General features: G+C 33.9%; 1 protein-coding gene across 1 annotated transcript in view; it reads left to right on the top strand.

Annotated features, from left to right (window-relative positions):
- DACH1 (dachshund family transcription factor 1) overlaps positions 1–17,585 on the top strand; it is a 419,816-nt gene that overhangs the window by 180,397 nt on the left and 221,834 nt on the right. Inside the window, exon 2 of the mRNA XM_012442858.2 lies at positions 227–342. Within this exon, the coding sequence (XP_012298281.2) occupies positions 227–342 (116 nt within the window). The remainder of the gene's footprint in view (positions 1–226; positions 343–17,585) is intronic.

Genomic DNA, 17,585 nt, shown 5'->3' with positions numbered 1-17,585 from the left:
ACGAGGTGCAGGCTATGAATTATGCATCAGGAGTGGCTGATCTTCAATGAGGAAAATGAATTCAGCATGTAATCTAATTAGTGATGGAAGTCTATTACATCTAACTGCAAAAGCAACCGTCCTTGAAACAAATTTATTTACAGTCCATGTTACCACTTGAAACAACTTTGAAATGATGTGTAAGACAACAGCTTAATTGTAAAAATTTTTTGTTTGTTTGTTTCAGTTCTAGACCTGGAAGGCCTCCGAAGAGGACTCAAAGTGTCACCTCCCCAGAGAACTCTCACATCATGCCACATTCTGTCCCTGGTCTCATGTCTCCTGGGATAATTCCACCAACAGGTAAGACTGCTACTCACTTATGCCAAAAAATATTAAAAATCAGCCAACATCATAGCTTTTATATATACCGGTGGTTACACTGATATTTACACACATCAATTATATTTTGTGCACACTATGATAATGTTACTGTGATAATTTATTTCAAAACTGCATTCAGATTACCATCTTTTCTTTATTTAAAATAAAATAAAAGCTTAACTAAGCACAATTCTAGAAGTTATTTTAATTAATCCTACCACAAATATCAAACATGAAATTATTATTCCTATTTTCTTATTAAGGAATCAAAGTTCAGAGAAAATCAGTGACTTTCTCAAGGTGAATCAACTGATAGCTGTCAGTGGTTATTCAAACCCTGGTCTTTGGATTTTAAAGTTGTTTAACATTCCAGAAATTGATAGACATGCATTCAAACAAAAGACAGTAACCATATTGAATAGAAATGTCTGGTAATTTTTCTCAAACTAATATGTTTCTATTAGAACCATTTGAAGAAGGTTTACTTCTAGAATTTTGAAAATGTATAAGTAAAAAAATAGTCTTGACTGCATAAGCTCCATAACCTAAACAAATTTTATAATGTACTAGAGCAAAATTAATTCATTTGATTTCTACCACCTGAATGGGTTCATTAATTATTTCATTTATGTAAACATATGTTTGCCCATCTTTATTGTTTCATCAGGAAATGATATCAGTATTTTATTTTTCTTTGTAACATTTGTCTTTCTGTGTGCTCTAATATAATCATGGAGTAATCTTATTTCATATTTCATATTTGAGTGGAAGCTTCTTGACATGAATGACTGTCTCTAACTCATCTTTATTTTTGCCATAATGTCTAAACAGTTCATTCACCTTTGTGCATAATTAACAAAAACCATTGAGTTGAATTTTTAGCTATTTCAGCTATTTGTTCATTTTATATATTTAATATTTTTCTTCAGCAAGGCACCAAGGATTTTTATTTTTTTATTATTTATTTGTTTATTTATTTTGAGACAGAGTATCCCTCTGTCTCCCAGGCTGGAGTGCAGTGGCGTGATCCTGGCTCACTGCAACTTCCGCCTCCAGGGTTTAAGTGATTCTCTTGCCTCAGCCTCCCAAACAGCTGGGATTATAGGCACATGCCATCACGCCCGGCTAATTTTTTTGTATTTTTAGTAGAGACAAGGTTTCACCGTGTTAGGCAGGATGGTTTTGATCTCGTGACCTCTTGATCCACCTGCCTTAGCCTCCTGAAGTGCTGGAATTACAGGTATGAGCCACTGTGCCTGGCAGGATTTTTATTTTTATTTTGTTTTTTAAGACAGAGTGTCACTCTGTTACCCAGGCTGTAGTGTAGTGTGGCTCAATTATTGCTCACTTCAGCCTTGACCTCCTGGGCTCAAGAGATCCTCCTACCTCAGCCTTCTGAGGGGCTGGAACCATAGGCACAGGCCACCGTGCCTGGTTAATTTTTGTATTTTTTTTTTCTAGAGATAGGGGTTTCTTCATGTTGCTCTGTCAGGTCTTGAACTCTTGGACTCAAGTGATCCATCTCCCTTGACCTCCCAAAGTGCTGGGGTTACAGTCATACACCACCATACCCAGCTACCAAAGATTTTTAATAGTAAATTCTTGAAATTTCCGTGAAAATGTTTTTGTACTAATTTTGTGCATAAAAAAAGAGATATAGAAAAATGAAATCAATAGCCAAAAATTGCCCCATTACAAGGCAGGTATCATCATTTCAATTTGTTAAGTTAGTCATGTTTTCCACATAACTGAATCCTACTGCCTGATACTCCAATTCCAATGTGAGATTTGAAAAAATTAAATAGGTAGTACTTTGTTAAGCCTTATTTATATTTAACTGAATGATAAAAAGATTTCTGTTTAGGAAATTTGGGATTTGGGAGTGACATAGGAAAATCTTTTATAGTACATATGAAAATCTTAACCTGTCATGATTTTTAGCTCAAGTGTAAAATAAAAGACCTCAGAGTCTTTGTGACATGATTAACCTCTCAATGAACCATGTTTCTGGTTTTCTTTTTAAATAACCATTTTAATAATCATTTTTCTGTATTTGGTAAGCTTGTGTTGACTCTCAGTTGTTACTTACAGTTATAAGAGAAAAAATGTATTCTAGATTGTATTCATATTATAATAGGGAAGATTTGGTTCCAAATTGTCTGCCAATATTTAATCTTTTAAGATGAAGATGATAAATACTTCATTACTAAAGCAATGACTAAATGAGATGATACCATCAAAATGTAAATAGCAACACCTCACCAAATTAACACCATCAAGCAACTTTGGGGTAAGTAGAGTTTCTAAATAAAGGAAGGTCATATTCCAAAGTCCCAAGTCAAAATATTAAATTATTTTTGAAAGAACTGTTTCTGAAATACATTATGTACTTCCTGGCTTAGTGAACAGAGACACCAAAGATATTTTCAATTTGACTCACCTTAACGATCTTTCATTTGTTTTAAAATAAACAAAATGATTAGATCAATCACTATGTCTTTCTTCTCATTTTACTTTTATTCTTTCCTATATGTTTCAAACCCGAAAAGCTTATTAAGCATTATACTGAAAAAGATCTTAAGCAGCCATGTTCTAGAGAAGAATGAAGAAATGGAGGATCATTAGGAGAATAAACTGGGTTAGAAAGGGGGTGTTAGGCTGGGCCCGGGTTTTAGGCCTATAATCTCAGCACTTTGGGAGGCTGAGGCAGGAGGATTGCCTGAAGCTAGGAATTCCAGACCAGCCTGGGCAACATAGCAAGATTTAGTCTCCACCAAAAATTAAAAAAAATAATTAGCTGGGTGTTGTGGCCTGTGCCTGTAGTCCCAGCTACTGAGGTGGTTGAAACAGGAGGAGCACTTGAGTTTGGGAGATCCTGGTTCTAGTGAGCTGTGATTGTATCACTGCACTCAAGTCTGGGCAAAAGAAAGAAAGAAAGAGAGAGAGAGAAAAGAAGGAAGGAAGGAAGGAGGGAAGGGAAGAAAGAAGGGAAGGGGGAAGGAAGAAGGAAAGGAGGAAGGGAAGGAGGGGAGAGAGGGAGGGACAGAAAGAAAGGAAGGGGGAGAGAGAGAGGAAGAAAAGGAAGGAGAGAAAGAAGAAAAAAAGAAGAAAGGAAAGAAAGAAATAAGGAGAGAAAGAGAAAAAGAAAGAAAGTGACAAAGGAAGGAAGGATAGAAGGAAGGAAGGAAGGAAAGAAGGAGGAAGGATTAGTTTTTTAGAACAGGGTATATGAGCCAGTAGGAAGGAAAGAAGGGAGGAAGGAAGGGAAGAAAAAAAGACTATTTTTTAAAAAATGTATTTTTCCAGTCTTAATATTAAATATTTAGGTATCTATACTTGAAACAAAAACAAAAAGAAAAGAAAACAACAAACATTGAGATTGCTTTTGGAAATTTTATGTATTATTTTGGCTGCTTGAGTGGGCTTGTGTGTAACCTTAGAAGGGGCGTGGGCAGATGGTGATAATTTCTAAAAGTTATGGTTGTCACTGGATGCCATAGCAACCAGAAGTTGAAGTTAATGAAAGAAAGAAAGTTCTTTGTAGAGTCACACAAGGCAATACCTCCTGCTGTGGTCACTACATTTATTTTGACTGAACACTTGTCATAAATCATTTCTGATAATAACCACCAGTTTGGAATAATTCATCCTAGCAACAGACTTCCAGTAATATTCATACTTTTTATAAAATGATGTCTATTTAAAATTAAGAAAGGGGTTATTTAGGAATTCAGAATATTCCCCTCTTGTCCAGGAATGCAATTTGGATAGTGTATTTGCCAGCTTTCTGATTTTATCTTTAAGTCAGTATGCAAATTATTTTGAAATACAATTTTTATACAAATATTAAGAATTAATTGAATCCCAAGTATTTGCCCTTGACATATAAAAGATTATTTAATATCTTTTTAAAAAGTACACTCAAATTAAATGAATGAATGATTTATAGTTTTGTGTCTTGGATATCTCTTTTCTCTCATTGTGATCTTATAGACATGTAGCTGATATGAATTCAGGGTAAAGAAAGCAATAATACACACATACCTTATGCTTAAAACGTAAGAATTTATACCTTGCAAATTTATCGTTTTGGAAAAAATACTGGACCGAGGTAATATTAATCTAGAGTTAATCTCATGAAACTTTCTTATCTTTAATACATTTAAAGAAAAATGTTCTCATGTGGATATTTAATCCAAAAACATATTTCAAATTTAATGTTCTTTTTTTCTACTAAATATTAGTAAACAGAAACAATATCTAAACAACCTCTTTTAAGCATTCGTAATAGTTTAAATCCATTAAACAGATCAGAAGTTCGAGACCAGCCTGGCCAACGTAGTGAAACCCTGTCTCTAGTCAAAATACAAAAATTAGCTGGGCGTGGTGGTGGGCGCCTGTAATCCCAGCTACTTGGGAGACTGAGGCAGGAGAATTGCATGAACCCAGGAGGTGCCTGGGCAACAGAGTAAGACTCCTTCTCAAAACAAAAAACAAAAAACACCTATGCCTTGTATGTTGAGAAACTGGTTATAATAAATGCTCTGTATTTAACTGGGACACTCACAAGTAAGGAGAACTTGTGAGTTCATAAAGAGAAAAATGCACAAGTCGAACAGCCACAAATGGTTTGTCTTCACTAATAAATTAAACATAACAATCTACTGCATGCCTTATCTGAAGAATAAATCTGATATAAACTATTTAAACACATGATGTTTATACAATAGGACTGTATGTGTTTTCATGTCCTTATGTATTTATATAGGGAACATTTGTGAGGTTTGATAACTAGACATTTTGTTGAGGATAGCACATTAAACCTGTAACTGCTTAATCCATGTTCCCTTTGTATTTTTCCTGAAGAGAAAAATTAAATGATACGTCGTCTTCTTTTTTTTTTCTGTTTTTACTTTTTGGAAGGCCAACCTAAACATTAGACTTCATCATGCAATTTATTTAGTTTCAAACTTGAATGCAGCACTCTATTAGTTTCCTGTGCCTGCCATAACCTATTACCACAAGCTTAGTGGCAAAACCACAATTTATACTCCCAGAGTTCTGGAGGCTGCAAGTCCAAAATCAGCATAACTGGGCTGCAATCATGGTGTCAGCAGGGTACTCCCCCCGGAGGCTCTCCGGGAGAATCCAGCCCTTGCCTTTTTGAGCTTCTGGGAGCTGCAGGCATTTCTTGGTTTTGTGGCTGCCTGGCTCCAATTTCTGTCTCCTTAGTAATGTTTCGTGTGTGTGTGTGTGTGTTTGTGTGTGTGTGTGTGTGTGTGTAAAATCTCCCTCTGACTCTCTTGTAAGGACACTTGTGATTGTATTTAGGCCACATTAGATAATACAGGATAATCTCCCTATCTTAAGATCCTTAACATAATCACATCTGCAAAGAACTTTTTTTCCATACAAAGTAGCATTCACAGGTTTCCTGAATTAGGACATGGGCTTGATTTTGGAGGCCATGGGCGGCCTACCGCACCCAGCAAGTTTCTAGGCTAAGTATTATGAGAAGTCCAAGTGGGATGTGGTTGACACGCACACAAACGTAGCCTCTGGAAGATTTTGGCCTATTTTGTTCACTTTGGTATCCCTGGTGTGTAGAATATTGCCTGGCACAGAGCAGATATTCAAACTAAATATTTGTTCAATGAATATGGCTAAGAAATGTTTAGTAAAGGATTTCTGAGAGGAAGTATTATGCCTTATGATTACAGATTTAAAACACTGGTGTGTAAATGTAGCTTCTAAAATCCCATTAAGCACAGTTAGGCTCCAGATTAAAGATGCAGTGTCTAGAGCCTAATGGAGGTATACTAAGTATATGGAAGGCATTATTTGTTTGTTTGTAGGTTATGATGGTTATATTTAAACATAATCATCAACAGTTGATAGAATTTATATCTCTAAATTGATGCTCTAGAGAAGTGATATTTATAGAAATAACATAGCAGCATGGAACATATAAGTCTTTACAATTCCTGCATATATGGGTATATATATCTACATTTGTACTATATTATATAATCCTTAAAGATTAGAATTTTCATTGTACCCCCAGTATCTTGATATATAATTAATTTAATACATGAAATATATTCCTTAATTTAACTGAACATAAATACAGCTCTTGTTATGACGAACTACATAAGAAATATATTTACTTCTTATTTTCCTATAATATATTATTACAGAGTACTTTTGTTAAATCACAGCATGCCCCAGGTCTGTTACTAGCATAGATATTCATAAAAATATTTTCTTTCTAGTATCTTAGAGCAATGATCTGTTATTTTTAGACATAATTAAATAACCACGTATTACTAGACTTCTGGACAGTCTTCATCTACTTAATCTAGAAGAAAATTACCATACTCTCTTCCCTAATTTATTTCTCTCTTCCAAATTTCTGTTGAGTTCTGTAGTCTCATATGCCTACACTGGTCTGTATTAAGAATTACAATCTGCTTACACGTCTCTCAGTAGATTTACCGTAATGAAGTTGCTAATGTCCCTAACTGACTAATTGCAAGGTATTATTTGCTTCCTTTTAGTAATATGATGCCTACTTCTACAAGATAAGTTTATTTACATTAAGAAAAGAAAATCAGATTTTCAGAGTCAACTTTTTTTTTTTTTTTCCCCGAGACGGAGTTTCGCTCTTGTTACCCAGGCTGGAGTGCAATGGCGTGATCTCAGCTCACCGCAACCTCCGCCTCCTGGGTTCAGGCAATTCTCCTGCCTCAGCCTCCTGAGTAGTTGGGATTACAGGCAAGCGCCACCATGCCCAGCTAATTTTTTGTATTTTTAGTAGAGACGGGGTTTCACCATGTTGACCAGGATGGTCTCGATATGTTGACCAGGATGGTCTCGATCTCTTGACCTCGTGATCCACCCGCCTCGGCCTCCCAAAGTGCTGGGATTACAGGCGTGAGCCACCGCGCCTGGCTCAGAGTCAACTTTTGATTATGATAGTGGCTATTGTATAGATTACCTGGGGCTCTGTAGCTTTGCAGATATCCATTTATTTGTGAAATTCTTAGTGTTCTAATCCCTTGGTTACATAATGGATGTGCCACCTGTCGTCTTTTATTGCTCGCTATAATTTTTTGGCCAGTAGGAGGTGCTGCTATGATCTTCTGTCCCTTCCTAACCAAGAAACGTGAGAAATACAAATATTGTTTATTTTAATGCAAAACAAGATAAACAGTATTTTTTTTTTCATCTCTCTCTTTGATAGGCTTTCCCCTCTGAGGCTAACCTCAAAGCTTCAACTCTGTCCCTTAATGATGTGCTATAGGTTAGTTATTACAGATTTAACCATAAAATGTTGGAACTTTAAAAATTTTCTCCATGCTTTTTAGAAATAAGTTTCACAACTTTACTCTGTCCTTTGTAAAGGTGTAAAATTTCTATGAAAGTGTTGGCAGGAACACTTTCTAGAGCAATTGGCAAGAGCCAGAAAGATCATAGAGTTTATAAAATCTTGCAATTTGTGTCCCAAAACATTTATTACCCTATTCATTCATTAACTTAAGACCTGATTTAAACATATTCTGCATGAAAAATGACGAAGAATTTTATTCGACTCTGCAACAATTTAAGTCAATGTTGGAAAGTGCTAATATAACCTTTGGAAAGTGCTAATATAAACCTAAGCTTAATAAATAAGAATATAAAGTCCAGATAAAAGGAAACAGCTACTACTTTGCTCTAAACTGCAGATGGCATCTGGAATATTATGTCCAGTCATGGCACCAAAATTTTTAGTAAGACATTGACAAACTCATGAGAATTAAGAGAACAGTCATGCTGATTGCAGTTTGGAAATGATCATGATGTTTAGTCTTAAGAAGACTTATAGAAAACCTTAAAGTGGATGATACAATAGAATCATATTGTACACTTCTAAGGACAGAAATCTAAGTAATAGACTAAAATTGCAGAGAGGTCTACATTGGCTTTCATAAGAAAGAGCCTTGCTGTATGAAGAACTGTCAGAAAGTGGAATGGATTACTAATAAAACCTCAATTTTTCCTTCTGACAGAAATGTTCAAGAGAATATTGGGATGAAAAGTTGTCAGCCATGGTTTTTCTATTTAATTTATTCAATAGGCGATATTGTTTATGGTAGGAAACAATACAATTTTTTGAAAATTTTTTCTCCCTCCCTAATCATTGCTGTGAATTTTCCCACTTTATAATTACTGCTGTTAGTTAAATTTGAAGGCAATTTTGCATTGAGAGGGAGGTAGGTTGGGGAAGACCACCTTGTTCCCTTCTAATTATGAAAAATGCAGATTCTATTTGAATTTTCTTTTGATTTTTACCCCAAACATGACATGGTGTCTTTCTAGTTAAAAGTTACCCATTCTTAAATTCATTCCTAGCTTTTTGTATGGTAGCTTAAAATTACTTTAGAGAGGCATGCTTTATCTTTTTAAGCAATCATACTTTTTACTACACTTTTTTTTAATGATGGAATAGTTGGCTTCTGAGTAAAACTGTGACTATGGTAAAGCTAACAGATCCTTTTTTTTTTTCCAATTGAAAGAGATTTTTATGTATCTTTTTTCTTTTGTTCTCTCTGCCCTTCTTTCATGAGAAACCCTAAAGGGTTCCATAGCTGTAAAATTAGTCAACAGGAGGAAATGGCAATTATTGAATATCACATAAAGAAATGTTTAAAATTGTGATAGGATTTGGAATAGGGAGGGAATATGTTGTATTATTTTAAATAGTAAACACCATCAGAAATGATAACACAATGACATAAACCCTAAGGTATTTAAATAAAAGACCTTGAACTTTACTTAGAATTATTTTGATTTGACTTTCCAATTTAAAAAGTAAAGTCCAAAGGGAAAAGTCAACCCCCAAAATTCACAGGAATATTTCAGGTACACGGCTTTTAAAATGTATGATAATTGAGCCATTCAAATTTCTTTTTTTTGAGACAGAGTCTTGCTGCGTTGCCCAGGCTGGAGTGCAATGGCATAGTCTTGGCTCCACCTCCTGCATTCAAGAGGTTCTCCTGCCTCAGCCTCCCAAGTAGCTGGGATTATGGACGCCCACTACCATGTGCCTGGCTAACTTTTATATTTTTAGTAGAGATGGGGTTTCACCATGTTGGCCAGGTTGGTCTCAAACTCCTGACTTCGTGATCCTCCTACCTCGGTCTCCAAAAGTGCTGGGATTACAGGTGTGAGCCACCGCACTTGGCCGACCATTCAAAATTTTTGATTCTTTATTTCCTTCACCTGTAAAAAGAATCTTTTTATTATATCAAAATTATGCTTCTCTGATTGTCATGAATGTCAAATGACACAGTTTATAGTAGCATCTTGCAAATGATGAAGCTAGATAAAGGTAAAATGTTATTGTAATTAAACAGGCTGATCCCAGTGTTATTCAATATTACTGCTAACTTTCTATGCTCAAATCAACTCCATTTGATTTAAAAATTAAATTAATCACTTTTAAAATGTGTAATTTAGGTATAGGAAGTCTTAGTTTGTCAAGCTATCCATAGTCACATATACTCTATAGATTTTGCTAATAGTATTACGTCATAACACTGAAATTTGGATATGAAATGTTTACTTTTTAGTGACTTAATGACCCTGAACTCTCTTTATAGACTTGCACTTGGGGGTCAAAATAAGCTTTAAGGATGTAAAATGTCATTGCAATGGTTACAATATATGTTCAAACTGTTATATATTGCTTTCAGAAATTTGCATATTACAAATGGTAGTAGGCTTAAAAATGGAGATTGCTTTCAATTGATTATGGCTGTATGCTGAGCTATTTAATTGTTGGAAATGAATTGACATGCTGTAAAGTAAACAATGAAGCTGATTTTCAAAATGATAAAACTGTAACCTAACTCAATAAATTGAATCACATTACACAAACACTTTTTCACTTCATTAAGGAAGTAGTCAGTATAATTAATGTGAGAGCTTTTTATCATGTTCACTTGTTGATATATGACTGAAGATATATACAGTAGACTAAACTATTTAAAGATCTTTTGTACCATTTCACATTAATTAAAGTTGCCACAAACCTAATTCCTAGAAAGACTACCATGATTTTTTTTTTTTTGGCTAATTTTACAATACATGAGTAGATTAGGCTATGACTCTTTTCTTTAAAGGAAATTTATTTTTCAAACCAAACGGTATTGTGAGTTGATTCCTAAATTGGAAACTAAAAGGTCTGGCCTTTATTCTCTTCCTCATCCCTCCTGCTAGCTGTGTGACATTGAGTAACACTACCTCGCCTCACTTGTTCGGCCATTATAGGTAGATATTGGTACCTATTGTGTTCTAGTCAATTTTGGTTTTTATGACCCCAGTTTGTTGATTATATTCCTACATCAACCTGGCTTCTGAAATACCTACTTTATCATCTAAAAACCACCATCATAAATACTGCTATATCTCTTACTTGATAGGACTTTGTGAAGAACATTGTAAGCTAATGCAGCGATCCCGCACCTTTTTGACATAGGGACTGGTTTTGTGGAAGACCTTTTGGGGGAGTGGGGAAGTATGGTTTTGGGATGATTTAAGCACATTACATTTATTGTGTGCTTTATTTCTATTATTATTGTATTATAATATCTAATGAAATAATACAGCTCATCACACCATCTGCAGGTGATGGGAGACAGTGACAGATCATCAGACATTAGATTCTCATAAGGAACGCACACCTAGATCTCTTGTATGTGCAGTTCATAATAGGGTTCCTGCTCCCATGAGAATCTAATGACATCACTGATCTGACAGGAGATGGAGCTCAGGTACTAATGCAAACAATGGGGAGTGACTTCAAATACAGATGAAGCTTTGCTTAATCACCTGCCATTCAGCTCCTGTTGTGTGGTCCAGGTCCTAACAGGCCAAGGACCTATACTGGTCTGTTGCCTGGAGTTTGGGACCCCTGAGCTAACGTTATCACAAAACACTTTGCAAAGTGTGACATAGCAAGATAATATCTGATTCAGAGTTTTATGATGATGATTTATGAAACAGATATTTTGCTTAGTTTCACATGGAATACCAGTTATTTATCTCTGTTTAAATATAGTAGTTCTGGGAATTATGGGTTCTTTGCCATATTTACAGCATCAGGTTGTAATCATTTTTTTTTTCTTTGAGACAGAGTTTTGCTCTTGTTGCCCAGGCTGGAGTGTAGTGGCTTGATTTCAGCTCACTGCAACCTCCACCTCCCAGGTTTAAGCAATTCTCCTGCCTCAGCCTCCCAAGTAGCTGGGATTACAGGCACCCACCATCATGCCCCACTAATTTTTGTATTTTTGGTAGAGACAAAGTTTCACCATGTTGGCCAGGCTGGTCTTGAACTCCTGACCTCAAGCGATATCCCATTTCCTCAGCCTCCCAGGGTTCTGCGATTACAGGTGTGAGCCACCACACTGGGCCCATTTCTTTATTTTTATTAAAAAATTCATTTTGTATCTTTTAATAAAATCAAATAAAATATGTTTTTTTCCGATACAATTCTCTTCTCATGTCATTGATTTGTTTTTGTCAATTATATGTAGAATTTTGTGATTCATATTTAATTCATTGAAATACAGTCTACATCAATTTTTTGATAGAATATTCTGTTCAGATAAAACATATTTCCATTAGTTTTCATTTCAGAAATGCAAAACTTTTGGAGAGACTATTTTTCTAAATGTGTATTTTTTAATTATTTGAGGTTGTTTCCTGGGATGTAAGGATATAATTTCAGGAAAGACTGTTGAGTTTTTGAGGATTAAAGGGGATGTAATCCTCTTTGTTTATTCCAAAGGGCTATGCAAATGCAGGTTATTGTTTTGGGTTTGATTTACAAATATGATGCTATATCATCAAGCTTATCTTTAAACATATAAAATATTTAATACTAAAGGCAATAAAATGATTAGTCCCTCAAGTAAAGCATTATTCCCTAAAAGTCAAGTTTTGGACCTGTTTGTTTTCCTATTAAAACGTCTATTTTCTAAATTTGCAAATGTAACATTGTGAAAGTTTTTAAAATGTATTCTTCTATTTGGGTACCTTCATTTATCTGTTATGGCAGTAAATGCCCTTTGTATTATCTATTGTCTCATATTGCTTAATAAAATCCTTCCAGGGAATTATATTAGGGAGAAAATGTTTAAGTAGAATTCCATGGAACCATGTTGATTCAAATGAATATAAATGCAAGTATCTCTAAATTCCAAGAAAATTAATCTCTTAATGTTACAATATAATGATATTTTGAAGTTATTTGAGCATGAAATTCATCTCATCATACCTAACCTTTAAGTAATTTATTGAATAAATTAAATTTAAGGATACTATTCCAAGGAGAGCCTGTTACCATATGACCTGTCCATATGAGTTGTCTTTTTGATTTATAACGGCAATTGCTTTCTCGGCATGGATTTCATGACATAATAATATTCTATGAATTTCTGAAATTAGAGTGAGTTCCACATCAATCATCTATAATAAAATACTATATGTATCAATGAGAGAAAACTATTGGAATATAGACATTTTAGAAATATATACTTCCACCAAATACCAATGCCATTATTTTAACGAAATGGGGTGGTTTGCTTCCTTTGATTTTTTAAAATTGATCATAAAAATTGTTAGCATTATCACTGCCATTAGCATACCAACCCATCATCTCAACAGCAATCTTCATTTTACCTTGGATATATTGACTGTATGTCCAGCCAATTCTGCCTAGACCACTGTTGATCTTGGCCTGAATTCAAGAGAATCTGTTGCTTCTGGAGTTTCTATGCATTAATGTCTTAAATTTCAGGATTATAATTAAACACATGTGCCATGGACTATCATTATCTGTCCCTGTTTCTTTTATCTGTAAGAGAATGAGAGAGATTTAAAGTGAGTTCTTAGTCATGTACAAAATTGACAGTGCTGCTGTTTTTTGTTTCTCTTTAAAAAATATTATTGAAAATCCCTTGTTATAGTCTTTCATGAGTATATATTCCTATGTATATGAAAAAAACTGTATATAAAATTTGACATCCGCAGCTGCTTCATATATATATTTTTTTGAGATGGAGTTTCACTCTTGTTGCCCAAGCTAAAGTACAATGGTACAATCTCTGCTCACTGAAACCTCTGCCTCCTAGGTTCAAGTGATTCTCCTGCCTCAGCCTCCTGAGTAGCTGGGATTACAGGTGTGCACCACCATGCCCGGCCAATATTTTGTATTTTTAGTACAAACAGGGTTTCACCATGTTAACCAGGCTGCTCTGAATTCCTGGCCTCAGGTGATCCACCCTCCTCAGCCTCCCAAATTGCTGGGATTACAGGCATGAGCAACCGTGCCCATTCATTTTTTACGTAATATCACTGTTTTGTTCCTAAAATGTCATATGAACTAGCACGCAGGGTTCTTTATTCTTTGGACATATTTTTATGTCATCTTTTTATTACTGATCATTACATGTTCAAATGATTTGTTTTTAATAATAAATATGATAAAATGCATAGCTTTAGCATTTCATAAGTAGCAAATTTGGAAACCCAATTAGTATATTCAAGGAGAGCATTACTTCTTAAAAATCATTTTTCTAAGGGTTATTCAAATCTATAATTCTCATCAAATGATTTAGAATAGCCATGGCCATATTGCAGATATAAACCACAATAAATAATATTTTGGCAAATGAAAAATATTTGAATTTGTTTCCAAGTAATTGCTTGAATTTATCTACATAGTACTCCTTACATGTTTCTTTTATAGATATTCTTGCATTTAAACTTTTTACATAGGATATAATCAATAGAAATAAAAGCAAGTTATCAGATACATGTGCATTTAATTTAAAATTTCAAATTCTTTCATATATGCAATCAATATTTATGTCTATATATTTGTTTACCACTACATCTTCAGTTGCTAGCATAGTCTCTGGACAAAACATTGTGAAATTAAATGTGATTCAATTAATAAATATAATACATTCATTAAAACAAAAGGCACTGCAAACAATATGTAACTACTGCATGGTAGGAACTTTGCTAATAGTTAATATATCATTTCATTTATTTCTCATGTCACTTTATGAGGGAGGTGTTGTCTGTCCCATTTAACAGATGACTATTAAGGTACACAAAATTTAAATAGTCTGCTCAAATTGAAGGGCTCAGTTGGGTATTGAATTAAGGGATAAATAATTATAAATCTTGTTTTCACTGTAACTTATGCTATTTCCAAGGAATCCATTAATCTCTTTAGGGTAACAATATTTTGAGCAGAATTGAAACAAGATGAATTGAATTTTTCATGGATCAAAAAATTCATAGACGAACTTGTTAAAAGACAGAGTCAAATTTTTAAAAAAACCTCAGATTTTCATTAATATACTTAATCCTAATTTCGAAAGCTTCTTATAGCACCACCATATGTATTGGACATGTAAGTTAAATTCTTATGTTGTTGGCATTTTAGTCACTAGTTTACACCATAAACGTCATAGTATTTTATTTCTCTCATCATACTGGTGGAAAGCGTAAGGACTGTTTTCAAATAGTTACATTTTGAAGAGTTATATATTTTATAGTTACATTTTAAGGTGTCGTGATGTTCAGTCGCATTATTTGGCGGTATGGTATAGGTGTACCAAAATGATATATTGAGAGATCTTAAAAATTATATTTCCAAATTCTTGACCAAGCTTAATTCATTCATATTCTATTATGTTTGAATTTTAGTTCTAACTTAGCTATCACTTTATTGAGTGTGGAAAAGTCTACTAAACCTTTTTTTTTCTTTTACATTGCACTTTGTTTGCTAAATGATGCAGTACTAATAGACTGACAAATGTTTTATGCTATTAGAGTTATTTCCAAATGTTATGAATAGTTCAACACATTATAGTGTTAGCCGTAAGTCCCCAGCATGCTACTTAACCCTAAATAATTGAAAAAGAACTTAACTTTTATTAATAACTCACTCTTATAGTCTTCATTTACCCTATTGCTCATTAGTAGTATATCTCTGTGTTATTATTTATTTGTGCAATTGATAAAGCACCTGGTTAAATAATGTCACAATTGGCATCCAGGGGCAGTTCAGCATAGGCTCTTTGGCTCCAGAAATTATGGTCACACTTTTCATGATGCTATATTAAACACTAAACTGTTTGATATAATTTGCAAAAGTAGTTGAACCTATTTTTCAAATATTCAATTTGTAAGTTATTATTGTAACATTTTGAAATATATGAAAGTGTCACTCCTAATCCTACCATGTTATACAATGTATATTTCATTTTTGTTTATTAATGCTGAGTTCTTGCTCATCTACCTATGAAATATGTACCAGAGTATCCTATTTCTTTCCACTTTTCTCAAAATGTGGTTAACCAGTTATTCATAAATATACTATAGCCAACTCCCATTATTTTAAAGCAAATATGATAAATTCACAGTTATGTCATTAGTATCATTTCCCTCTTTGGATTCCATCTATAATATTTGTAAGTACTTTAATTTTTTATTATTTTCACACCAAGATCTTGTTGAACAGGGAATAGAGATTGTTTCAACATTGATGGCTAGTAAGCATTGCAAATTCTACATGTATTTAGTTATTCTGCTTTATCCTGTTTTCGAAAAGAACTGGTTGTTTCTGAAATTCACAAAAAGTTTCGTCTTCATAGAAAAATGAACCTATATCATTTTTATTTCGTACTGAATCTCAAAATCCAAATGAGAGATTTGAATATTAGGACCATGACTTGACTCACCTCTGCTTAATTTTGACAGTTGTCTTAAAGTGAATTTAGTGTTTAATGAAATTTTCTGGACTGATAACTCAAGACCTGAAGGGAACAATTCTAGTGGTGAGAAAGTAATTTTCTGGCCTAATTACACCTTTGGCCTCACTACAAAGTCTGTCAACAAAAATGCCAGGTTTGATCATGATTTTTTTTGACGTGTATTCACCAATCTACTTCACACTGGAGACTTTTTTACAACAGCATTGGGTGTTTGCAACCTAAGATTTTACATCTGAATATAAAACCTCAATGTACTGCTTCCAACAGGTGATTCACTGAAATCTGTTTTAAATGAAAAATGATGTGGGTATTAATAAATTTTACATATTGCACTCTGAAAATCTGCATGCCATATTATTGGAAATAGCTGTGTGAATTTGATTAAGTATTGACAAATACCTGGTGAATTGTTTTTTTTAAACAATTCAAAAACTGGAGTCTCCAGAATCTCTATTTCTTATTTATATTCACTCTGAAACCCAGCAGAGCTAGATAAGCTAATAGTTGGGACTCTATAAAACTGGGCTTTTTCTTATGTGTATGTGGGTCCCCTTAAGGTTGATTAACCTTAACCACTGGATATTTGTGTGATGCTGGCAATTTCCTTTAATTTCTGGGCATGAATTTCTCTACATTTCAGTGCTCCAGTAGCACTTTGTTTAGCTGTCAATCCTTGAATCCTTTCTCCAGCAATTGCTTGACCAGAAAGCATGTATCTGTTGCATGTTTTTCATCAGAACCTAGGCTCTACTCCTCAAGTCTATCTTCTCAATCTAGCTTTTTTACTTTATCCTCTTTCTTTTCATCCTTTTCCTCTTCGGTTTTACTTAAAACATTTAAAATGGCAAAGTTGTTAATGAAACCTGTGTTTAGCAGAGGCTAAGTTCTGATGAAGGAAGCAAAGTAGCAAAAGATAACTGATTGGTGTTATTGAATTATTGTCTCTGCTGTGATGCTGTTTAACTCTGCCATCTACTTTTGACACGTTATTCTCAGTTGGAGAAGTTACACACACACATGCACACACACACACAGTCATACACACAATCACACACACCCTTTATTTCCAAATAAGTAAAGGATTTATAGTCATTAAATAGAATATCTTAATGTTGCAAAAAATCTGAAATGAGTATTAGTTATCATAAACTATACTCATAACTATTTAAAAATTTATTTGTGAAATATGCACTTTAGAAATGTTCCTTTATTCAACAAATATTTATGATGAGTTGCAAAGACGAATGACATTGCCACTCAGTAAACTATAATTGAAGGTACAAAGTAACAATACCAAGAGAGTTACGTAAAAGCACTATATATATTTCAAAGAGGAAGAGAAAACTAGGGGTTAAAGGAATAATTATTTTCATTATGGTGGAAAGT

The sequence above is a fragment of the Aotus nancymaae genome, unplaced genomic scaffold (genome assembly GCF_030222135.1).
Source record: "Aotus nancymaae isolate 86718 unplaced genomic scaffold, 86718_ANA_hifiasm-v0.15.2.pri h1tg000088l, whole genome shotgun sequence".
Lineage (NCBI taxonomy): Eukaryota > Metazoa > Chordata > Mammalia > Primates > Aotidae > Aotus > Aotus nancymaae.
This window is presented reverse-complemented; position numbering and strand designations above follow the sequence as displayed.